Source organism: Balaenoptera borealis (genome assembly GCF_965194805.1).
Source record: "Balaenoptera borealis genome assembly, chromosome: 3".
Taxonomy (NCBI): domain Eukaryota; kingdom Metazoa; phylum Chordata; class Mammalia; order Artiodactyla; family Balaenopteridae; genus Balaenoptera; species Balaenoptera borealis.
The window spans coordinates 30,152,675-30,178,021 of record NC_138866.1 but is presented as its reverse complement, the minus strand read 5'-3'; the positions used below and the strand labels follow the sequence as shown (position 1 = coordinate 30,178,021).

Genomic DNA, 25,347 nt, shown 5'->3' with positions numbered 1-25,347 from the left:
CTTTCTTGACATTATTACTCAGATGACATTGCTTCTGAGAACTCTGCAGAGACACCCATGGCTCCCTTGTCAGGCAGAAAGTTTTCTGAAAGGGCTTTAGTGCCTTCTGTCCGAAGGGTCCCCGTCCTCCTTCCACAGTAGCCCCCAGTGTGTTTCCTGCCCTGTGTGTGTCCACAGCACCCTACACTCCGGCCTTGCCTCTGCCCCCTGCCCCTGGCCAGGCAGACCTACCAGCCATATACTGCATGCTGTTTAGTCCAGCAAACTAAGTCTGCACGTTTACCTTCAGAACTTTCCAGATTCTCTTCACTTCGTAAAACCTTCTCTCCACTCTCAGAATTCCAGACTAGAAATGCCTTCTCTGGAACCCAGCCACCCTCCCATCAAGTTCCGAGAACTTGCTCAGAGTCGGTGGGTATGTTGGTGGCCAGACTTTTGCATGAACACGAGGAAGGGTTTGTTCTGCTCACCTCAGCTTGGAGGACCCTTGAAGCACACCTAAGGCTCTCTACTTTCTTGTCCTCTGAAGTGTGCAGTCTCACGCTCCCAGGCTCAGAGCTAGTGTTGGCTTAGCTGGGCCCAAAGGTATTTCACTCCAAGCGTTAGGTATTCCTGTCTGCAGTGTACCGGGTGGCCCCAAGAGAAGGGAGTCCACCCCCCAGAAGGTCATGGCTACAAACTTTAATGTTTTCTGTTCTCTGTGTTCTTAGTTAAATGATTTGTAGTCTCTTTGAAGTGACTAGAAAGCTTAATTTAAGAAGACCTTTGAGAACTGATTGAAAATGGAAGCTGACATATTTCCTTAACCACTCACCATCCTCAAACTGTGATCAGAGGGTGAGAGACATGCCCAGCTGGATGAGCTGTGTGGTCTTGTCTCATCCAGGCTTTCTCGTCACCATTCTAGTGTATGTGCACACGTACACGCCTCTGCGTATGCGTGTGTCACACGTGTGTGTGCGTCTTCCTTCAGACAGGTCAGATATACCTCCTAAACTTACAAATCAACATTTACAGAGATGAAATGTGCTCCAAAGACCATTCTGGAGTTTTGCTGAGAAATCAGTGAGTTATTAACATAAACATTAACATCATAAATCATTTTAAAGACTTGCCATTCTGGATTTCTGTAATTTCTAGTTTATAAGCCAGCACTTAACAGTTCTGACTCATCACCCAGGACACAAATGGTTTCCTTAGCAACCTTGCAAAAGATAGTACTTGAAACTTCTTTCTTTATCCATCAAAAACCAAAGAGGTATATTAAAATTTTTAACTACCAGTTTCAAAATAAAAATTATTTCAGATTTTTCCTTTGAGGTTAGAGGAAAATAAAACCTGCCCTGAAAGGAATCTTTCCACCAATTCTTAGTTTAACATTTTTGGAAAGGAGCAAGCTCAGAGCTTTCATCCTTTTGATTTACTCATGCAGTGGAAATAATTGAAAGCAAATGTCTGTCTTGCCCTTATTCAGGCCTTGGCTTTTATTTCCAAAGTGAATTACTTTAACATTCCTATTTGAAATAGGAATGCACATTCTTTATGTTGTGACTATATTACCGTGAGACCCTCTGCAAAGAAAATGCTTCTGCTGGCTAAACTATTTTGGTGAAAAGGCTGGAAGCAGGAGCTGGAAATATGCTCTGTTTTCTCTCTCGTTTCATCCTTTTTGGTTTGGTTTCAGATGAGTTCAGCTAAGTAGCTCTGCGTGTCTTGTGAGACTCATCATCTGAATGGCCGTGCCTCTGCTGTGTCAGTAAGGCTGACATGCCCTTGAGAGGTCTTCCAGGCCATGCCTGGCTCAAGGCTCCGAGCCACTACATCAGGCTTCAGGGTACAAGGAGTAGCCTGTTTGGGGCTGTGATACTTGGAACCCACTCACGCCACATTGGCTTTCTCAGATAGCAAGTGCTACCAGTGAGCCATCATGAATATCAAATGACGGGGTTATTCCCCGGCTCGTTTGCCAGCAGAGTGAGATATCTGCTGCAGGACGTGGCAGGGCTCTGCTGGCCAGGCTGGAGCTGAGAGGTGGGTGGCTGCAGGGCCCCGAGCAGCTGCTGTGGAACTCGTATCTCAAGGAAAAGGGCAGAGCTGTTAACATTCTAAGAAACCTCATTGGCAGGCAGAGCTGGGATCACTGTATTCTCCCCGAGGGCTGCATGCGTCTGGCAAGTGAACAGACAGTAAGTAGTGCAAACTGAGAGCCTTGCTCTCCAGCCAGTACTCTCAGATACAGACCAAAGGAAGAGGCTTCATGCGGCTCTAGTGTTTAGGAAGAGCCAATACTTGCTTATTGCAAGTGCGGGTAACCCCTTCCACTGAGAGCCGGGAGGGGTGAAAAGAGTGAGGAGGGGAAGGAGACGGACCTGAAGCAAGATGCCACCTCTCTAGGCCTTGCTTCTCAGCCTTGAAACAAAAGACCAGACTAGATCAATGGTGCCCAAATGATTTTAAAGTTCAGGAACCCTTTTTTTCCTAATACAGTTACACGTGGCAGCCCAATATGTAGAACTAAGAAAGCAGAACTTCTCCGATGGGAGGGGTGGGGTGCCTTGGGCTCTTGGGTCCCACCTGAACATCTCCTCTCCGCAGGCAGTGATGCTGGGAGGAACCCTTAGGGCTCCTTGGAACACAGTTGAAATCCCCCTTCCTGATGCTCTCTAAAATCCCTTCCAAGTCTACCACCCACCGTATTGTGGTTCTTTCCCAGGGTCTGGCAGCACAGGGCAGCGCCACTCAGCAATCTCAGGTATGACCTACAGGGAAGACAGAGGGCGCCCTAGGGGACTGGATAGGTGCACATACCTTTAAGACTGGAGTTGAAGAGGGCTGGGGTCAGGAGCTATCCCAACGTGCTTGGCCCAGGCTAGGTCCTGCTCTTTTTTAACGGGTAGAAAGCATCTAGGCAGATTGCTTCCTTCCATCTCCTCCCCTGCCTCCCTTTAGCGCAGGATGTTATAACTGAATAAATCTCACTGCTCAAAGGATCTCTTCAAGGTAGCTGTTTACTACCTTGAAGTATGTTAACATTTCCCAAAGAGGCTGAAACTAGAACGGGTGGAAAATCTCTCTCCTGCAAAACCATCAGGGTGGGGATATTCACTGGAAAAGGAAATCCCTTTGCCAAACCCAGATGTGTTAAAAATGATTGAGAGCAGTTTTTGAATAGAGAGATCTGAAATCTGGTCTAGTAGGCAGGAGCCTTATGTGACAGTTCTAGAACCTTGCAGGTGGAGGGAGATGATCTGCTTTTTTTTTTTTTTTTTTTTTTTAATTTACAATTAGCAAGCCATTTAACCTCTCTAATGCCCACTCTTCTGTGTGAAGTGAGAAGGGAAATCATTTCCATACCAAGTCCCCTCCCACTTAAAGACTCACAAAGCATTTATCACAGCAGCTTAGTTTTCAAGGTAAGCACATAGGTACTTTGGGATTAACTCATTGTGAATTTTAAAAAGTGAACACAGTTGGCTACACCTGGGGCTCATTTACAATGCATTTGATTAGTAATTTTTTCATATTTACGCTGCAACTGTGCATACCACACTGTGGGTAGCTTTGACTTGATTAACCCTTGGCTTGTTGGACCGGAAGCGTGTTAGACCTGAGAACCCATGAATGAGTCTGAGCATCAGCTCTGTTCTCAGCCTCCTAGATGGAGGCATTGCCATATCATTATCTCTCTGTCCCTTCAAAGTGTCATGGAAAGTTTCACAGTGGCTTCCTGCCAGCAGTAACTCAGCCCTCCTACTCACATCCTCACCTGTTCTCCACATTGTTCTCCCTGCCAACGTGAACCGTTAACTAAGAGGAACTGAATAAGGATAACTCTGTTAATGGACCACATACTCTGTTGGCTTGCAGGATGCTGGATATTTCAATATTGTTAACGTGTCTATTTTTTCTCCATGAATGGAATTCTCAGAAGCTTGCTATTTGTAGGAAAATCTCAAATAAAAATCAAATCTGGTCACAAAGACAAAAGACATTAAAAGAGATACAGCTCTCTGGAGATTTTGTCATTTATACATAACTGTATAAATACTTGTCACTTATAAAGATGACTTCCCTATTTTTATTTCACGAATAGAAATCCATCTAAAAAAATAAATTATCTCCCAAGCTCATTAAGTATAATATTAGTAGTTAATGCTTTCAAAAGCCACCTGTTATTTGAGTGAATATATTGTGATGATCAGAGGCTCTTGTTGTCTGGCAAACATGCAGTCGCTTGACAGGCTTCTGAGGATACCTTCCTGGCATCAAGGCTGTTTCGCTGGAGACCATGACATTATTTCATAACACCACTGATAACATACTGTTGTGCTCAGTCCAGTGTTTCATGGAATCCTCATAATAATCCTGAGAGGTGGCCCCATTTCATAGACGAGGAATTGGGCTCAGAGCAATAACATGATTTGGTCAAAGACACGGGATTCAAATAAAACCCATATTTGTCTGATCCTAAAGTCTTGTTGTTAACCATGACACGATAGTGATGAATCCGCTTAATCCCACATCTGAACTTTGTACTGAGCACTGATCGGCTGCAGCCAGCCTGCTGGGCTGTGAGGATGCGGTGCCCGGAACTCCTATTTTAGCCCTTAAGGACGTAGACAGTGATGGTGGACCTTGAGGCTTCCTTGTTGGGCTCCAGGATTGGAAGGGTCGTGTCTACCAGAGTGATTTTGTTAACCCACCCATCCTCCGCCCCCAGTCTTGGGTATGTGACCCAGAAGATTGACTTTCTGTTGTCTTGACGCTATTTTTCAGTTCCACGCGCTCTCCTCTCCTCAGTCTCCCTTTCCCACCACTCCCACCTCAAGGCGGGCCTTGCACAGAACGCTGTCCGATGAGAGTATTTACAGCGGCCAGAGGGAGCACTTTTTCACCTCAAGGGCTTCGCTTCTGGACCAAGCCCTGCCCAACGATGTCCTCTTCAGTAGCACGTACCCTTCTCTCCCCAAGTCTCTTCCATTGCGGAGGCCTTCTTACACCTTGGGAATGAAGTCATTGCACGGTAAGTGTGTCTTCAGCTGCAGCTGAACAGCCCTGCTTATGATGGCCAGTGTCCCCAGACACGTGCCACTCAGTTTGCTCAAGAATGAGACTTAGAGGAAGTCCTGCTTGCTTGCTCTGATTATCTGGGCTCATCACCCCTCCCTCATTCAGCCTCTCACCTAGAGTCCCAGACCACAGGGATTGAGCCTCACCAGACCGCAAGAGTCATCTAGAATGCTTGGTTTATTTTTTTTTAGTTGAGGTATAATTGACATATAACATTATATTAGTTTCAGATGTGTAACATAATGTTTTGATATTTGTATATATTGCAGAACGATCACAACGAGTCTAGTTAACATCCGTCTCCATACATAAAGTTTTTTTTTTTTCCTTCTGATGAGAACTTTTAAGATATACTTTTGTAGCAGCTTTCAGATATGCAGTACAGTATTAACAATAGTCACCATGCTGTATATCCCCATGACTCATTTATTTTATAACTGGAAATTTGTACTTTTGACTCCCTCCAGCATCTTTCACTACCCCCACCCTACTTCTGGCAACCACCAGTCTGTTCTCTGTATCTATGAGCTCAAAATTTTTTTTTTTTAGATTTCACATATAAGTGAGTTAGATCGTACAGTATTTGTCTTTCTCTGACATTTTTCAATTAGCACAGTGCCCTCAAGGTCCAGCCGTGTTGTTGCAAATGGCAACGTTTCATTCTTTTCTTTAATTAATTTGTATTGGAGCATAGTTGATTTACAATGTTGGGTTAGTTTCTGCTGTACAGCAAAGTGAATCAGTTCTACATATACATATATCCACTCTTTTTTAGATTATTTTCCCATATAGGTCATTACAGAGTATTGGATAGAGTTCCCCGTGCTATGCAGTAGATTCTTAGTAGTTATCTATTTTATATATAGTAGTATGTATATGTCAATCCCAATCTCCCAATTTACCCCTCCTCCTCTTCTCCCCCCTGGTAATCATAAGTTTGTTTTCTACATCTATGACTCTAAATTTTCATTCTTTTTTTAATGGCAGAATAATATTCCATTGTGTGTGTGTCCACATTTTTTTTATCCATTCATCCATCAGTGGACACTAAGGTGGCTTCCATGTCTTGGCTATTGTAAATATGCTGCAGTGAACATGGGGGTGCACATATCTTTTTGAGTTAGTGTTTTCTATTTCCTTGGTTAAATACCCAGAAGTAGAATTGGTGGATCATATGGTAATTCTATTTTTAATTTTTTGAGGACCCTCCATACTGTTTTCCATAGTGGTTGCACCAATTTACATTCCCATGAACAGTGCACAAGGGCTCCCTTTTCTCTACATTCTCACCAACAATTGTTATTTGTTGTCTTTTTGATAATAGCCATTCAACAGTTATGAGATGACATCTCAATAGGTTTCGATTTGCATTTCCTGGATGATGAGTGATGTTGACCATCTTTTCATATACCTGTTGGCCATCTGTATGTCTTCTTTGGGAACACGTCTATTCAAATCTTCTACCCATTTTTTTACTTGGATTGTTTGCTTTTTTGCTATTGAGTTGTATGAGTTCCTTACATATTTTGGATATTAACCCCTTATCAGATATGTGATTTGCAAATATCTTCTCCCATTCGGTAGGTAGCCTTTTCATTTTTTTGATGGTTTCCTTTGCTGCACAGAAGCTTTCTAGTTTGATGTAATACCACTTGTTTATTTTTCCTTTTGTTGCTTTTGGTGTCAGAACCAAAAAATCATCACCGAGACTGATGTCAAGGAGCTTACCATGTATGTTTTCTTCTAGGATTTTTATGGTTTCAGGTCTTACGTTCAAGTCTTTAATCCATTATGAGTTAACTTTTGCATATGGTGTAAAATAGTGGTCCACATTCATTCTTTTGCATGTAGCTGTCCAGTTTTCCCAACACCATTTATTAAAAAGATTGTCCTTTCCCCATTGTATATTCTTGCCTCCTTTGTCATAAATTTATTGATCATATATGTGTGGGTTTATTTTGGGGGTCTCTATTCTGTTCCATTGATCTGTGTGTCTATTTTTATGCCAATACCATACTGTTTTATTGTACCGCTGTAATAAAATTTGAAATCAGGAGCATGATGCCTCCAGTTTTTTGGTTCTTCTCAACACTGATTTGGCTATTCAGGGTCTCTTGTGGTTCCATACAAATTTTAGGATTGTTTATTCTATTTCTGTAAAATATGCCATGGGAATTTTGATAGGGATTGCTTTGAATATGTTGATTGCTTCGGTGGTATGGACATTTTAACAGTATTCTTCTAATCCGTGAGCATTGAATGTCTTTTCATTTATTTGTGTCTTCGTCAGTTTTTTCATTAATGTCTTGTATTTTTCAGTGTACAGGTCTTTTACCTCCCTGGTTAAATTTATTCCTAGGTGTTTTATTCTTTTTTGTATATGGGATTTTCTTAATATATCCTTTTGATAGCTTGTTGTTAGTAAATAGAAACAACAGGTTTTTTTGTTTTGATTGTGTGTATTACAACTTTCCTGAATTCTTTGATTAGTTCTAATAATTTTTTGGTGGAGTCTTTAAGGTTTTCTACATATGACATGTTATCTGCAAATAGTGACAGTTTTACTCCCTTTCTGATTTGGATGCCTTTTATTTATTTTTCTTGCCTAACTGCTCTGGGTAGGACTTCCAATACTATGTTGAATAAAAGTGGTGAGAGTGGGCATCCTGTCTTGTTCCTGACCTTAGAGCTTTCAGCTTTTCAAAGTTGAGTATGGCATCAGCTGTAGGCTTGTGATATATGGTTTTTATTATGATGAGGTATGTTCCCTCTATACCCACTTTGTTCAGAGTTTTTATCACAAATGGATGTTGAAAATGTAAAATGCTTTTTCTGCATCTATTGAGATGATCATATGATTTTTATATTTCATTTTGTTAATGTGGTTTATCACATTGATGAACCATCCTTATCACATCCCTGGAATAAAACCCACTTGAACATGGTATATGATCCTCTTAACATATTGTTGAATTAGGTTTGCTAATATTTTGTTGAGGAGTTTTGCATCCATGTTTTTAGGGATATTGGCCTATAATTTTCTTTTCTTGTGGCATCCTTGTCTGGTTTCCACATCAGGGTAATGCTGGCCTCGTAAAATGTGTTTGGAAGTGTTCCCTCCTCTTCTATTTTTTTGGAAGAGTTTAAGAAGGAATGGTATTAAATCTCCTTTGAATGTTTGGTAGAATTCATCAGTAAAGCTGTCTGAGTTCTGACTTTCATTGTTGGGAGATTTATGATTACTGATTCCATCTCCTTACTAGTAATTTGTCTGTTCAGATCTTCTATTTCTTCATGATTCAGTCTTGGTAGGTTGTGTGTTCCATTTCTTTGAAGTTGTCCAGTTTGTTGGCATATGACTGTTTATAGTAGTATCTTACAATCCCTTGTATTTCTGTGGTATCAGATGTAACATCTCCTCTTTGATTTCTGATTTTGAGTCCTCTCTTTTTTTCCTGAGTGTAGCTAAAGGTTTATCAATTTCGTTTATTTTTTTTCAAAGAACCAGCTCTTAGTTTCATTGATCTTTTCTGTTCTCTTCTTAGTCTTTCATTTATTTTGCTCTGATCTTTGTTATTTCCTTCCTTCTACTAACTGTGGGCTTCAATTCTTCTTCTTTTCCTAGTTTCTTGAGAGGTAAAATTTGGTTTTTTGAGATCGTTCTCATTTCTTGATGTAGGCATTTATTGTTATGAACTTCCCTCTTAGAATTGCTTTTGCTGCATCCCATAATTTGGTATGTTGTATTTCCATTTTCAGTTGTCTCAAAGTATTTTTTAAGTTTCTCTTGCTTTCTTCTTAGATCCATCGGTTGTTCAGTAGCATGTTGTTTGTTTAATCTCTACCTATTTGTGAATTTTCCAGTTTTCTCCTGTAATCAATTTCTGGTACATACCACTGTGGTCAGAAGAGATGTTTGATATGGTTTTAATCTTTTTAAATTTAGTAAGACTTGCTGTGGCCTAACATATGGTCCATCCTGGAGAATATTCCATATGCACCTGAGAAGAATGTGCATTCTGTTGCTTTTGAATGGAATGTTCTGTATTTCCGTTAAGACCATCAGTCTAACATGTCATTTAAGGCCAATGTTTCTTTATTGTTTTTTTGTCTGGGTGATCTATCATTTGTTGAAAGTGGTGTATTAAAGTCCCCTATTGTTGTTGTATTCCTGTCTCTTCTCCCTTGAGGTCTATTAATATTTGCTTTATATAATTAGGTGCTCCTAGGTTATGTGCACAAATATTTACAAATGTTATATTCTGTTGTTGAATGACTGCTTTAGGATTATGTCATGATCTTTGTCTCTTACTACAGTCTTTGTCTTAAAGTCTATTTCATCTGATGTAAGTATAGCTACCCCAGCTTTCTTCTGGTTTCCTTTTGCGTGGAATATCTTTTTCCATCCCTTTGTGTGTGTCCTTACATGTGAAGTGAATCTCTTGAAGCAGCAATTAGATATATATATTTTATCCAATCACTCTATGTCTTTTAAGTGAAGAATTTAGTTCATTTACATTTAAAGTAATTATCAATAACTATGTACTTTTACCATTTTTGTTGTTTTCTGGCTGCCTGTACTTCCTCTGATCCTTTCTTCTTCTTTACTGTCTTCCCTTGTGGTTTGATGACTTTCTTTAGTGGCATGCTTTGGTTTCTTTCTCTTTCTCTTTTGTGTATATACTATAGAGTTTTGCTTTGTGGTTACCATGAGGCTTACTTAAAACAACTTATAACAGTCTGTTTTAAGTTGAGAACAACTTAAATTTGAACACATTCTAAAGCTCTAACTTTTACTCCCCACCCCATTTCATGTTTTTATGTAAAATTTACATCTTTTTATCTTGCGTATCCCTTAACTTATTATAGTTATAGTTATTTTTACTACTTTTGTCTTTTAACCTTCATACTAGCTTTACAAATGGTCAGTTCACCCCTTTACTATATATTTACCTTTTCCAGTGAGATACATACTTTAATATGTTTTCTTATTACTAATTAGCACTCTTTCTCTCTGCTTAAAGAAGTCCCTTTAACAATTCTTGTAAGACCAGTGTAGTAATGAACTTCCTTGCTTTTGCTTATCTGAAAAACTCTTATTTCTCCTTCAATTCTGAATTGACAGCTTTGCCAGGTAGAGTATTCTTTGTTGGCAGTTTTTTCCTTTCAGCACTTTGAATATATCATGCCGCTCCCCTCTGGCTTGCAAAGTTCCTCCTAAAAAATGTGCTGATAGTCTAACGGGGTGTTCCCTTCTATGTAACAAGTTGTTCTTTTCTTCCTGCTTTTAAGATTCTCTCCTTCTCTCTTCTTTTTTTTTTAAATTAATTTATTTATTTTTGGTTAGGTTAGGTTTTTGTTGCTGCGCGGGCTTTCTCTAGTTGCAGTGCACGGGCTTCTCATTGCGGTGGCTTCTCTTGCTGCAGAGCACGGCTTCTAGGCGCACGGGCTTCAGTGGTTGTGGCTCACAGGCTCAGTAGTTGTGGCTTGCAGGCTCTAGAGCACAGGCTCAGTAGCTGTGGTGCACGGGCTTAGTTGCTCCGCGGCATGTGGGATCTTCCCAGACCAGGGCTCGAACCCGTGTCCCCTGCATTGGCAGGCGGATTCTTAACCACTGCACCACCAGGGAAGTCCCTCTCCTTCTCTTTAACTGTTAAACTGTTAAACTGACATTTGAATTATGTGTTTGAATTATGTGTTTTGGTGTGGTTTTCTTCAGGTTCATCTTTTTTGGAACTCTCTGGACTTCATGGATCTAGATGTCTGTTTCCTTCCCCAGGTTAGGGAAGTTTTCAGCCACTATTTCTCCTGGGGCCCCTATAATGTGAATGTTGGTCCGCTTGATGTTGCCCCATGTGTCCCTTAAGCTCTCGTCACTGTTTTTCATTCTTTTTTCTTTTTGCCTCTCTGATTGACTGAATTCCTCTACCCTATGTTAGACTTCACCGATCCTTTCTTCTGCTTCATCTAGTCTGTTGTTGAGCCCCTCTAGTGTATTTTTCAGTTCAGTTACTATATTCTTCAGCTCTGTGACTTCTGTTTGGTACTCTCTTTTACGTTCTGTGTCTTTGTTGAAGTTCTCACTGTGTTCATCCTTTCTTCTCTCAAGCTTCGTGAACATCTTGGCCATCATTTTTAACTCTTTATCTGGTAAGTTACTTATCTTCATTTCATTGAGACTTTTTGCTGAGATTTTTCTTGTGTTTTTCATTTGGAACATTTTCCTTTGTTTCTTCATCTTCCTTGATGCTATGTTTGTTTCTACGTATTAGGTAAAACAGCCACCTCTCCCAGCTCTGATGGAGTGGTCTCATGTAGAAGGTGAACCATATCTTCCTACCCTGCCCTAGCTCTTGGTTGTCTCTCAAACTTTTGTCATTGTCCAAGCAGCCTAGTTTATTTTTAAGAGCCTCCAGGAGCTGAGGGTGTGACAAGACCTGTCAGTGTCTCCAAGGGATGGATCTCAGTCATCACTTAGATTCAGTCATCATTTAGATCTCAGTCATCACTTAGATTGGAAACCGGAATCTCAGGCAGCAGCTTTTAAAGTATGCATGTATGTACAGTCCTATGGGACCACAAGTATACGCACCACCCCACCACCACCACCACCACCACCAGTGACCTGGAGGTGTCTGCCGGGTGGCAGTCTTAAGTACTGGGGCACCAGATGTATGTATAAGCGCCTTTCTGGAGATGCCTATGAGCTGGAGTGAGGCAGATGGAGAGCACAAAGATTGTGTCCACTGGCCTCTGTTCCCTGAGAGCACCTTGTAGGCCTCTAAATGTGCCAAAACAGAAGGCTATGCCTGTGGCCAAAGCTCCAGGACAAGCAAATAGGACTCTTTCACAGAAAGACTGGGGGTGTGTTTCAGTCTGCTGCCTGGCAGTGCCCTGGAGGGGTGGTAGCCTGCCAAGAACTGCCTCTTCAGGTGTTAGAGTCCCGTGGGACCCAGAAACATGAGCTCCTCTTGGGCTCCAGAGCCAGACGATCAAGGGACAGACACTGTGTAGCAGCCACAGAACTGGGGCACCTGATGTGGTAAAAAGCTCTCCTTTGGGATGCTTGTTAAAAATAGAGATTTCCAGACCTCACCCAAGACCTGCTGAATTTGAATACAAAAGTGTGGTTTGTATTGTATTTTTACCAAACATCCCAGCTGCTGTTGTTAGGATTGGGCAAATTTGGCTAACACCAGATTAGTTATTTCTTAGAGAATTTTATCCACTGGCTTCCCTGAGCCACACCATTGTTCTGTCTTTCCCAGCTGTGAGAATATTAGCTGTGGTGCTGGCCACTCACTTGTTGACTCATTCATTCATTGAGTGAGTGAGTATTATTTAGGAAAAGGCTTATTGATGACGGGCACCTCCGTATTCTTCCCTTTGATTCATAAATGCCTTGTTCCTCCATCACCTTACTTGATCCCAGTTTTATTAAGGGCCATCTTCGGGGACCAAAAAAAATTGCTTTTTTTCTTTCTCCTCTGTCCAACTCCGTTCCAGGGTTCTGCACCTACCCTCCCACTATTGCCCAGCACAGCAGATACCTATTATGGAACCTGTGTGCCTGCTTATTATACATATGGCTGTAACCCCACCTCCCTTCTGCCCTTTTTCCTTCAGGGAGTTCTGCAGCTTTATCTCTCTCTATGTCCATTTATACCCAATTTCTTTTCCTTCTGCTTCTTCTCTGAAGCAGTGTTTTCTTTCAATCTCCTGCCTTCCTAGTTTTCTTTCTCCCTGCATCTTTTCTGAGCTTTCAACCCACTCCCATGACTGTTCCTCCATCATCTCCATCCTGCTTCCCACACAGTTCCCTTCTCCCCTTCTCCCCTGTGGCAGACATCACTCAAAAATCACATCAGCTTCCCCCTCCTCCCTCTTTATAAGAGGTCCAACTATGGCTTGAACCTGATTTCTCTTTGCTCTGAAAGGTCACCATCTATGAACCAAAGTTGACACATGAAATGACCACTTCTTACCATCTGGACACTAGAAACCACCTCCTCCTAGTTGTGCCCTAAAGAGTAGCCTTCTTTTCTCCCCTTCTCTCCCTGCATTGGGACCACCCTCCCTGCCCTCCATTCGTCTTACAACTTCCTGCCTACCTTGAATGTTTCTTTCACTTCCCCATTTTTTTTAACCTTTATAGGGATAAAAATAAACCCTCTGTGAAAGCCTGTGTGCATGTGTCATGTCACAGTAGGCCCTGCCTTCTAGAAGCTCACATACTAAGAGAACAGCCTGGAAATCTGCTCCCCTCACACCTTCCCTGTGAAGCCTGGGGCTGAAGGCCTGGCACTGAGGAAGGGAAGGAGCGGGCCACCCTCTCTCAGCCCCTTCCCATCACCTCTTCTTGCTTTCCTAAAAGTCAGGCAGCAGCCACAGTGATCCCACGCCCTAAACTGAGCAGTCCTTGGTGGGCTGATCCCTACGCCTTGGCCTCGGTGGTGTGACCACCACTGAGATACTGAGAAGTGTTTGGGGAATGGGCGACTTCTTTTTTTTCCAAGTGGAAATTTGGGCCCCAGAGATAAAAGGGCAGAAGGGTTGTGTGTGACACACAAAACTGTCTGTTCCAAAGAATCTGAAAAAGAAAAAAAAAAAAAAAAAAAAAAAAAATATATATATATATATATGTACTGAATCACTTTGCTGTACATCAGAAACTAACACAACATTGTAAATCATTCCAACTACTTACCCTTGGTGGGAGCAAGTTTAAATACAACTGAGCCTTTAATATCAGGCAACATTTGTTGATTTCCATTTACTCATAACTTTGCTAATGTTAAGCACATTAATAACTAGTAGCTGCACTTCAGACCAGTTCTTTATGTAATTTGAAAGGGAAAGCAAGCGCTAAATATACTCTGGTTTATAGGCCATCATAATTGACAAAACTTTTTAACTCATTGTACACAGTTATTTCCAGAGTCGCTTAGAGATTTTAACTGAGAAGTTCACTTTCAGCTTTGTGTTTGCGTGAGTTTTAGTGTTACAGTCACATTGTGCGGGTGACCCTTCTCACGGAGGCACATGCTCTGCTCTCGTTGCTGCCCCAGCTGCTGCCCCATTGAGAGCATCTTCGTTTCCTGAGCTACGTTTCCCTCGCTTCTCCACCTATATGAACCTGAGCGGTAGCAGCACGACCTCCACGGCACAGAGGGGCTCATTTCACCCACTCCTCCCATCCCCAGGATAAGCAGAGATTAGCTGTTACTGTAGTTTAATATTTGTATTTTTAAAAATTGTCACCTTAGAAGGGGCTTGGGATGTTTGGCTGCTGTAAATCGAAAACTGTACAGGTTTCTGGTAACTGACTATACTGCTGAACTGAATGAATAAGCATTTTCAGAACTCTAATGGAAAACTGATGAATTCATAAAAGTGCTAACAAAAGATTAAGATGAAAAAAAAAATTAATTACATGGGACTGAGTGAACTGATGAGGATGATTATTTTTGTGACTTTCTGTTTGAATTAAAAAAAAAAAAAAACCAAAATGATCTTCCCAATGAACAAAGTTTATCACATCACTTCCCAGCTGAGTCTCTCTCAGTGTCTTTTTGTCCCCATTGGAAGTATGATTCTTGTTGTGCTGGTAAACGTTTAACAGTCAGCTCCTGGAAGGAGGCAAAGGCCCTGACTTGCAGCACTTGCCGGTTATTGTGGTGTAGATATACTCCTACTACGGCTGATTTCAGGTTACCAAAGTGATGTCACTGAAAGCAAACTGGGAAGAGATGTCCATATAGATACCACCATATATCCACCATATAGATACCTCCACAACATAGAAAATAGCAAAAAAAAGTAATCAACCAGTGATGAGTCTTGAGTACCATCTTTTTTTTTTTTTAAAGGGAATAGTTTTTTTTTATTTATTTATATTTTTTTTTTATTTTTGGTTGTGTTGAGTCTTTGTTTCTGTGCAAGGGCTTTCTCTAGCTGAGGCGAGCGGGGGCCACTCTTCATCGTGGTGTGCGGGCCTCTCACTATCGTGGCCTCTCTTGTTGCGGAGCACAGGCTCCAGACGCGCAGGCTCAGTAACTGTGGCTCACGGGCCTAGTCGCTCCGTGGCTTGTGGGATCTTCCCAGACTAGGGCTCGAACCCGTGTCCCCTGCATTGGCAGGCAGATTCCCAACCACTGCGCCAGCAGGGAAGCCCAAGTACCATCTTTTAAAAATATGATTTATTTAGTCGTAAGTTTACATAATTGATTTTTTTTTAAGTTTTTTTGATGTGGACCATTTTTTTTTTGTCTTTCTACATTTTCACTGTCTTAAGATTATAACCCTGTAAACTCATTTATCAACTATCTTCCTTTTCTATATTATTCTTGGCACTCAACTAAGACTGCTGAAGTCTGTCGTACCTTGTATTTGTACATTCTTAAATAAGAACTTAAGATTATAAAATGTGCATAAAAAAAAAAAAAGAAAACTGATGCCAAGAGTTGCTTAGCGTGTCCTTGGGAAGGAGAAGGATGCCAACACCAGTTAACCTATGTTAACTCTGCTGGGTGACCCAGCACTCACTCTCACGTGCTCTGATTTGGTTCTCACACCACCCTGGATACATCCAACTGCAGAAACCAGTGGGCTGCTCCTGGGATACAGGACAGACGTGGGCCAGGGATGTCCCTCACCAGTCCCAGGGGTGCAGGGAGTCCACACGGAGGGCAGTCAGATCCCAGGTTCCAGTGAAGATAAGAATAAGCTTTCCTATCCCCTCACACAAGCATCACCAAGCCTCCCTGGCCTGGCTGCAAAACCCACCTCTCTTGAAGTAGGTCCCTTCACCCCAGCCTGAATCTCTCGACTCTGCGAGGAAACATGGGGAGCTGCCCTGGGTCCCACCGTAGACAAGCAGCTCCTGCCAAAGCAGACACATTGCCTCGGTGCAGGACTGACTTTTCCAAGACTCACCCCACTAGAAATGGGACAGTGGGAGGTTATACAAAAGTGAATTAAGGTTGGAGGAAGTCAATCCCTAGTTCCACTCAGCTTTAGAATGACCACTAATGGCCTGTTTGTTAGACTAGAAACTGATTCCAGGTAACAAATGACTTACCAATATATTGTAACAGAAAATGGGTAAAACTTTGAGGGGTTCTCCTGTGGGCATGAGAAGCATCTTATCCCTTGTCCCTTCCTGCAGGAGAGTTCTCAGCCTCGGACAGCTCCCTCAATGACATCCAGGACACCCAAAGGCCGCCCATGCCCGACCCCGGCCTGATGCCCCTGCCCGACGCCGCTGCGGATTTGGATTGGTCCAACCTGGTGGACGCTGCCAAGGCGTATGAGGGTGAGTCTGCTGACGACCCAGGCTGGGCCACACTGAGGCCGTGGGCAGCGTGAGAGCTCTGGACACACTGACAACACACACATTTTACCAGCGCAGCCGGAAACCAGTTGAGCTAACAGTTCTTGAGCACTTGGTAGGGGCCCCCACTGTCAGATTTAATCAGGTGGAACCCAGTGTTTCCTCTACACGGGACTTCGTCACACGGATGCCTCGCCTCCCTGTATCCGAGAAGGGCAGAGTGCAGGGGAACCCCAGCTGTCACTTGACTGAAAACAGCACGTGTCCGGGAGGGTTTTTTATCACCTCGTAAAGACGTCATTGCTCAACGCGCGGTTGGATCTGTTAGGATGCTCGTCCTGCTTGGCCCGGCCCCAGGCTCCTCCCTCTGCTCTTCTCACTCATCTCTCGGGTGTGTGGTAGCAGGTGTGCTTTCTGCCTGCTTCGTTCCTACGTCAACCCACTGGCTGTGTGCTTGCGTTAAGCCAGTGGTCCTTAAATGCAGGCCCTTAGACTAGTGCTGACCTGCTCTGCTGAAATAGAAAAAAACTAAAAGAAGTATTGCTGTGTGTGTTGACATGAGGCTGTCATAGGTCTTTTTTTGATGATAGACTGACTCTAAGGTTGCCCTTCCAGATTTTTTGATGCTAAAATGGTCTTTGTAAAATGATGGTGCTAGCAGGTGATTGATTGGTTTTGAGTTTTTGTTTTATTGCCCTTACTTGGAAGGATTGAAAGTTGCTCTTCAGTCAGGCTCCAGTTTGGGGGAGCCAATTGCCTAGGCCATGGAATTCAGAAGTCAGACAGACAACCACAGAGCAGTGAACAGTGAATCCCCATTTTAGCTGATGGCAATTCCCCAGGACTGACTTGATTGTAAATTTCAATGTGTTGGTCACTCTCCTTCATATAAAATCACAGTTTTGTTTTTTGTTTTAATTTTTATTGGAGTATAGTTGATTTACAATGTTGTGTTAGTTTCAGGTGTACAGCAAAATGAATCAGTTCTACATGTACATATACCCATTCCTTTTTTGATTCTTTTCCCATATAGGCCATTACAGAGTATTGAGTTCCCTGTGCTATACAGTAGGTCCTTATTAGTTATCTGTTTTATGTATAGTAGTGTGTACATGTCAATCCCAATCTCCCAATTTATCCCTCCCCCGCCTTACCCCCTGGTAACCATAAGTTTGTTTTCTACATCTGTAACTCTACTTCTGGTTTGTAGATAAGTTTATTAGTACCCTTTTTTTAGATTCCACATATAAGTGATATCACATGATATTTGTCTTTCTCTGACTTACTTCACTCAGTATGACAATCTCTAGGTCCATCCATGTTGCTGCAAAGAAGTTTTGGTTTTTCAGTGGGAGATTTTTTTTTTTTTAATTTGATTTTTTTCTTGGCTCAAGCCTGAAGTTTGTGTATTTTGAAACAGAGGTGGTGCGTGCCTAGGCTAAAGCCCACCAAGGTGGCCAGGAGTCTTAGGGAAAGCATACTTCAGGAAGCCTCAAGAAGCTTAGTACTAGCTCTTTAATGCGTTTCATGTTGTCACTGAGTGGAAAGCATCGGTCTGGAAATTTGGCACGAGGCCTGTTTCCGGGGAAACAATAGAATGGTACTTTTACGAGCAAGAAGGGAAAAGCTGGAATAGAAGTTGAGTCACAACAGCTGTTTTTAAAAGAGAAATTACAATGTTACTATCCTCTTCCAGCTAAAACAGTAAAAAATTTTTCCTACAAGGGTTGGGAGATAAGGTTTCCGATGCATTCCTGCCCCTTGATTAGATCTGACTGTGCGTGTAGGCCATTTCTTTTAGAAATGGAGGGCCCCCATAGAGAGGGCCCAGGATCCAGTTCCAAAATACTGAATGGTTTCTCCTCTCCGTTTCAGTCCAGAGAGCCTCGTTCTTTGCTGCTAGTGATGAAAACCATCGCCCCCTGAGTGCTGCATCCAACAATGACCAGCTTGAAGACCAGGCTCTGGCCCAGATGAAGTCTTACAGCAGGTTAGTCATCCAGTGGTGAGGGTACCACTCCACACCACACATCACCTCCGCTAGTGACAGACAGCAGGTGTGGGGAAGAGGCGATGGAGGCCACGTGGATCAGCTGACTGAAGCTCATCACTGCGGCGCCAGACGCTTCACTTCTTGTTCGAATGCTTTGTAACCAAATACTCTAAACACCATGAAACTGTTCTTGATGGCTTAAAAGTCATCATTATGAATATTCATTATTATTTAATGCCGTAGTACATTTGTGTCCTCAGGGTTTATTAGGTAAGGTAAGAGAAATCATTTGCGCTGAATATCCTCGGACTCCTATGCGTTTAGTCCTTGAGTCTGGTTTTTGAGTCTGTCAGTTTTGAAGCTGTCAGTTGGTCATGCTTGTAAATGTGCCTGCATCTTAGCAGCTCCCAACGTTCTGCTTCAGACCTACATTAGAACTGGGTCACCAGGATAGGTAAGAAAAAGATTTATGTAAAATAAGAAGTTAAAAAAAAAAGCAGTAGCTGAGTTAAGGGTATGGACTCGCTGACTTTTCCATTTCCCCCTCAGTTTCAAATGGTGAGGTTGTTGGATAAATGTGTGATGTTCCTATGTATTAAAGCATCCCAACGGTCAGCCGTGGACACATAGTAAGCCCTCCTTAACGGAGAATAATTTCATCAATTTGAAATCTCTTAAAACCTTTTGATGATGGATAAGCATCCAGGTATCTAGAAAACTTGGTCAGAAACAGCCAGTAACGGGAAGAGTGAGGTTGGCATAGGTTTGCAGAGACATACCGGTGACTTGTGCTTGAAGACTTCTGAAGCAAGTCTGTAAGGAAACCCTCTTCAAGAGGAAGTATAAGAGCAATGGCTCGTTCGTTGTGAGTGTAACAGACGCTGCATTTATCCTATTGTTGGGACAGTTGGGGAAGGAAAGAGGCAGTTAGTTTGGCTGTTGAGCACTTTTTTAAAAATTGCAGAGTCGAGGGGAGAGCCCCAAATGTCTCCCTTCTTAGGATGAAGAGAAGTCTGAGTGAGCAAAGACTGTTCTCCTGAGAAGGGATTATTAAGCGGTTCCTAAATCTTTGTAGAACCTGTAGAAGCTTAAGATGAGGAGGATGATTGGGGCTTTGTTCGGTGTGGATGAGCAAATGCAAATGGAGTTAAATATGTTCTTAAAGACTATCACAGTCACAGAATTCATTTTGCAGACCTTCAGAAATCAAGATACGCCACTGAGAGTTACTGACAGCCTGCAGTGGCTGCGTCAGCCCTGCCAGGAGCGGGGAGTGTGGACTCGACGGCTTGTGAAGGACAGCCCTGCCCCCATCCCCAGCCTCAGTGTTTCCCATCCAACACCCCTCTTATTCTGTCACATCTTTGGCCTTCAACCCATGCAAACCTGACCCGCTTGTGAGGTGCTGTGGATTGCAGCTGACCGCTTCCCTTTTAAAATCCATTCACTGTCAGCGTTTAACGGGTCGTCCTGTCTTGCTTAGAAGGGAGGAGGTCATGATCATGCCATTTTATTTACAGCCTTGTGACACTCCACGCCACTGTGGGCTTGCGGTAGACCTAGAATTAGCAGAAGACGTTGACAGACACAGCTTATTGTAGGTCAGGAATTCCAACTTGAACTTCGATTTTTAAAGTAAAGAATACCTTTTATTTCATGATGCCAAGAGTTCAGAGTCGCCACCTCTTCCCCTTGACCTCTGGAAACAGGTAGCTGCCAGTTGGCTCCGTGGAAGCCTTCAGATTCTTGGTTGTGTGAGGCTGAGGTTGTGCTTCTGGCTAGAACTCGCCTGGAAACTTTTTGGAGCTTGAATTCAAGTAGAGGAGAGTCGGGGAAGGAGAGTTGACAGGTCTTCAGCCCCTGCCGAGCTGTGTCATCTGTCCAGCTGGTTACACGGCCTTCTCGTCCTCTAACTCCCCCTCCTTTTGGTGCTCCACTGGCATGGCATTTTTAGCACTTAAATGAAATGGGAGAAAATAAGAAAACTGTGGGCCTTAGAGTTTGCTGATCATAATAACGAAGAGCTTAAGACATTAAGGTTGGACTGACAAGCTTCTGAAAGATGGAGCCTTATTTTTTTAATATTTGAAGATATTTAAACTAGTGTAAGTTAAGACGTGGGCCCGATGACTCAGTCGCCACTGGGTGAGTGGGTTGCCCCAAGGTAGAGCCTGCCCCAGCACCCCCCCCCACCCCAGCCAACATGCACACAGAGAGGAGTAACTCTCCTCTTCTTAAAGCCTCTGAAGAGATACTCATTTCACTGTTTGACAGTCGTGTCTGCCAGAAGGTTCTTCTTGTGCTGCCAAAGAGGCCATTTTCACTTACTGTCCTATGTTCTTTTGTCACAAAGATGCAGCATCTTTAACAAAGGAAGCCATTGATTGGCTGTAGTTCACACTTGTATTACCTTTTGTTAAGACTGCCATTTTCTTTTTTAAAATGAAAATGCACAGTTGTGTCACCATACTGAGTAATTTGACATTGAAAACCATTTTGAAAATTCAGGCGCCTCTTTAAAAAAAAAAAAAAAAAAAAAAAATTGCCAAACAAACAAAGCCAGCCATGGAGGCTCCTGCCAGCAAGGTCTTTTGTTTCTTGTTCCCAGCAGTAAAAATTCCTCTCCCACTCTGGCTTCTAAAGTGGACCAGCTGGAAGGTATGCTGAAGGTGCTTCGAGAAGATCTGAAGAAGGTAAAGCATATTCTCGAAGCAGGTTACCCCGTCCACGCAAGCTGCCCTTGAACTGTGAGAGCCCTTCGTCAGCAGTGTTTGTTAGTGGAATAAGATGTGGGCGTTTTCCCTACTTTCTCCGAACACATGTTTAGGGAGCTGCTTAGAGCTTGGTTCCCACTGACACACATAGTGCAAGAAAGCTTTCATTGTCACACGCACAGAAAAAGCGTTCCCTTTTTTGTGAACGCCTTTAGACCTCAGCCAGCCCTCTCCCGGCCTCCCCACTCCTGGTCCATAGCCCAGACCCACGTGTCCTCATTGCTATTCGGGCTCTTGCACCAAAAGAATTAGATGCTGTTTGTTTGTTTCTTGAGTGGCTTTATATTAAGACAGGAGCCCCCAGAGCAATCGTCTAAAATGTAAGACAGCCCTTATTCCTTACAACTTAACAAAGACATTAAACTATGCAGTCACGTATTTACATTCCAAAATCAACCTGTAGCGGATGCCTCTGGAAGTCCCGTTCCCTGGGTGAGAGCATCTTAAGGCCCAGCACCAGGCCACGTAGACAGCTGTTCAGTGGAATGAAGGAGGGAAGCGGGTGAAGGGCGCACACAGATCCACAGCCACTCCTAGCGGCTGGGCAGGGTGGGGCCACCCTCTTAGTTCTTGCCTGCCCTGCTCGCCCTCCCAGGAAAAAGAAGACAAAGCTCACCTTCAGGCGGAGGTTCAGCACTTGCGAGAGGACAACCTGAGGCTGCAGGAGGAGTCCCAGAATGCGTCCGACAAGCTGAAGAAGTTCACGGAGTGGGTCTTCAACACCATCGACATGAGCTAGGCCGGGAGAGGGGGCCGCGGGGGCGCGCGCCCCTTGGTGCCGCCGGTGAAGGCATCCTCCGAGCTCCCGCCCCAGCTCCCAACTCTGCCCCCTTGAGGGGAGTGCACAACAACACAACAATTGCAGATCAACAATCATTATCTGCCTTTTGTAGAAAAGAAAAAGAAAAAGGTAAATAAAAATTTTAAAAAGTAAAATAAAAGTTTAACTGCTAAAATGTGAATGTCTTTATTTTTTTGCACAATATCTTTATCTGTTGTTATGTATTTAAAAAGAAACTGGGCCTAGGACCAGGGTTCCCCCCACTGGCCCATCTGCCTCTATTTCCATCAGCTCTTTCTTATCTATTTCAGGTAACCCAAGCTTTCCCTCAGTATCCTGACAAATGTCATTATTCCTAGGAAGACAATAAAGTTTTAAAAAACTGTTTATTTGGGGAGGGGGATTTCCTTACCTTCGTTCCTGAAATGCCTGGGGAGGGAGGTGCTTTGAGAAAACGCCTGCCTCCCTCGAATGGCTTGTGCATGAGCTAGTGGTGTCTGTCCCTATCTTCCAGAGCTCAGCAGGATCGGGGTTACTTGACAATAACAAATCAGTGAACCAGAGAGAGGCAGAGACGGAGGCTGTGGGCCACACCCCTTTTCCAGCCTGCATTATGCCATCACTACTTCCTCCTTCCTTTCCCTGGGAAAATGGTCCCAGGTGCTGTGTGCTCCTCCGAGCTGGAGCCCTTTTTGTTTGGCTTAAGTCAGTCAGTCCCTCTAAAGTGGGATCAGCCTTTCTATAGCCTCCTGGCTCCAAACAGTAATTGGTTTCAGAATTCCTCCAAACTAAAAATCATATGATTTGTATGCATTTTGGTCAAAAGTGGAGTTTTTGTTTGAGATTTTTAAAGATTACAATGTGGCAAAATTGTATTTTTAGCTTGCTCAAAATGAACTTATTAATAAATTAGTAAATCCTTCTCTCCAAAGCAAGACTTCACCAGTATTTGTAACTAGGAAAAGTGAATGTTAAATTGTGAACTTTAATACTTACTTGTTAGGAGCAATGACTGTGATAATGGAATGGCCTTTTGAGACCTGCATGTCCCAGTGTACAATTTCAGCCCAGCATTTTCTGCATCCTCGTGTGGCCTTCCAAAGGATTCTGCTGCACAAATGATTGATGTGCTATTATTTTTCCTGTCTAGTGATGCAGCTGCTTTGGGCCCCTGGCCGTTGTTCCAAGGCTCTCAGTCCTGCACAGAACAGAGAAACTGGGTCACTAGTGTTGAGAGGCCCCAGGGGAGCTCCTGGTGGCCTTGTTTCTTGCCTTCACAATTGTCACTAAATTGCCACCTGTGCCCCTTCAGTGGTAACTCTGGTCTAAGGGAACGTTCAGCTATCCAGTGGCACCTGCTTGGAAGTTCCCTGCCCCAAGTAATCTCAGCCCATTCCTCTCTCCATCCCTGAAAGAAACGGGATGGATTTTCCTCTCTTCTCCCCCGCACCCCCATCACTAGACTTTTATGCTACAGTTTCGTTCACGATTGTGATTTCTCCATGGGATTTTTTTTTTTTCTGGTGACATTTCTGTCATGGAAATAGGAAGATTTCGGAGTGCTCTGTAAAGATCTCAATTGTCTGTCTCTTTCTCTCTTTGACTTGTATGAAGGAGATTGTACATTGCCTGATATCTCTTTGTAAATGAGAAATACTGCTAACATCCAAGCATTCTGAAGTCTTGCTTAGCCTTCTGAGTTTAGTTTTTATTTTGTTTTACATTTTGTCTGGGGACTTGGGGCAAGCTATTTATTAGAGTTTTGCAACAGAGTTCTTGTTTGAAGCCTTTAAAGACTACTTGTAAAATTCAAATAATAAAATTCATTTTAAACACTCTTTTAAAACACTTTGGTATTATTGCTTGAGGTTTTCTTATTTATTTATTTATTTATTTATTTTTCTTTTCTTTTCTTTTCTTTTCTTAACATCTTTACTGGAGCACAGCCGGTCCACAATGGTCTGTTAGCCTCCACTACACAACAAAGCGAATCAGCTATACACACACATACACCCCCATATCTCCTCCCTCCCGTGCCCCGCGCCCCCCACCCTTCCCATCCCACCCCTCCAGGTGGTCACAAAGCACTGAGCTGATCTCCCTGTGCTATGCAGCTGCTTCCCACTAGCTGTCTATTTTACATTTGGTAGTGTATCTATGTCCATGCCACTCTCTCACTTCAACCCAGTTTACCCTTCCCCCTCCCCGTGTCCTCAAGTCCATTCTCTTTCTTTGAAAGACCACCCAGCAACTCATTGACCCTCCTTGTATCCTTATTTTTCCATCAGACTCCATTAACACCCAAGATGATCCTTGAAACTTTGTCCCTTTTAGAATTTTAATAAGCTTTTATACTGTCTGTTCACATGTCCATAGAGAATTCCTAATTTGCCCTCTCTGCTTACAATTTAATATTTGCAGAGCACTTTATAATTAGTTCCCTCTTCATTACCCGTGTGTGGATTGTCCATAACAACACTCATTCCCTGAGACCAGCACATTTTGGACTCCTCTACGGCATCTGCCCAACTCTCAATGTTAGATGTCGTATGCTCAGGGAATACAAATGCCTGTTAATACTAGGCTGTGCAAGATGTAATTAGGAAAGTTAATCTACTGAAAAAAATCACAATGCATTCCAAAGCCAAATGGAACCAAATTTTTTAAATCTACCACGTCACTGTTCCTCTCCAGTGGTGCAGCTAATTGAGAGCTGACAGTAGAGTTTCTTCCTTTTATTTGGTTCAGCAATTCTACAAATTCTAGAATTACAAGACAGGCTAAGACTGGATGCCACAAGATACTCTGATTAGCAAGCTAAAAAGTCTGTTTAGACCATGATTTTTACCTGGTTTAGAGGGTTTCCGAAGGGCTTGGACGTGGGTTGTGAGTTCCTGGGAGAAGGTGCCACTGACCTACACTGATGGAGGACCTTCATCCATGAGCTGACTGGAGGGGCCAATTGGTTGCACTACAAGTCTGCTGCAGGTGATAAACAGATTGGGTTGTGTTGGATTACTAACTCTGTAGATGGGGATAAAAATGGTAGTACAAGGGCAAAGGAAATAGGCCCAGCAAGCTTAAGCCATTTGCCTCTAGTTAAATGCAGAGCAATGACCTGAACAGATTACAACCTCACAGTAGATATATGTAACCACCTGGTGCTATTTCCCCAGAAGGAACAAAATCGAGATTAAAGTGCAAGGTGGCACACCTTGGTCAGAAATGCACTTAAACAGTAAAGACTTGGGCATTGTTAAAGATGAAGTGTGTTATTTTAAAAGAATGAGAGCACAGTAATATTGGATACCTTTTCCCTGTATGAATTATGCCACTACTGACCTGTCCATAAGGAATCAACATACTCTAATAAAAAAGGCATTTGACTTGGACTCAA

The 25,347-nt window shown here is 42.9% G+C and overlaps 1 protein-coding gene across 9 annotated transcripts in view; it reads left to right on the top strand.

Annotated features, from left to right (window-relative positions):
- Nucleotides 1–23,788, top strand: part of SIPA1L1 (signal induced proliferation associated 1 like 1) — a 376,440-nt gene extending 352,652 nt beyond the window's left edge. For 7 of the 9 annotated variants that reach the window (XM_082384312.1, XM_082384318.1, XM_082384311.1 and 4 more), the window contains 5 exons: nucleotides 4,777–5,023; nucleotides 16,238–16,384; nucleotides 18,278–18,392; nucleotides 21,004–21,088; nucleotides 21,765–23,788. In XM_082384312.1, the coding sequence (XP_082240438.1) occupies nucleotides 4,777–5,023; nucleotides 16,238–16,384; nucleotides 18,278–18,392; nucleotides 21,004–21,088; nucleotides 21,765–21,908 (738 nt within the window). In that variant the 3' untranslated portion in view covers nucleotides 21,909–23,788. The remainder of the gene's footprint in view (nucleotides 1–4,776; nucleotides 5,024–16,237; nucleotides 16,385–18,277; nucleotides 18,393–21,003; nucleotides 21,089–21,764) is intronic. The other 2 variants (XM_082384319.1, XM_082384317.1) reach the window with 1 other exon arrangement.
- The last annotated feature ends 1,559 nt before the right edge of the window (nucleotides 23,789–25,347 follow it).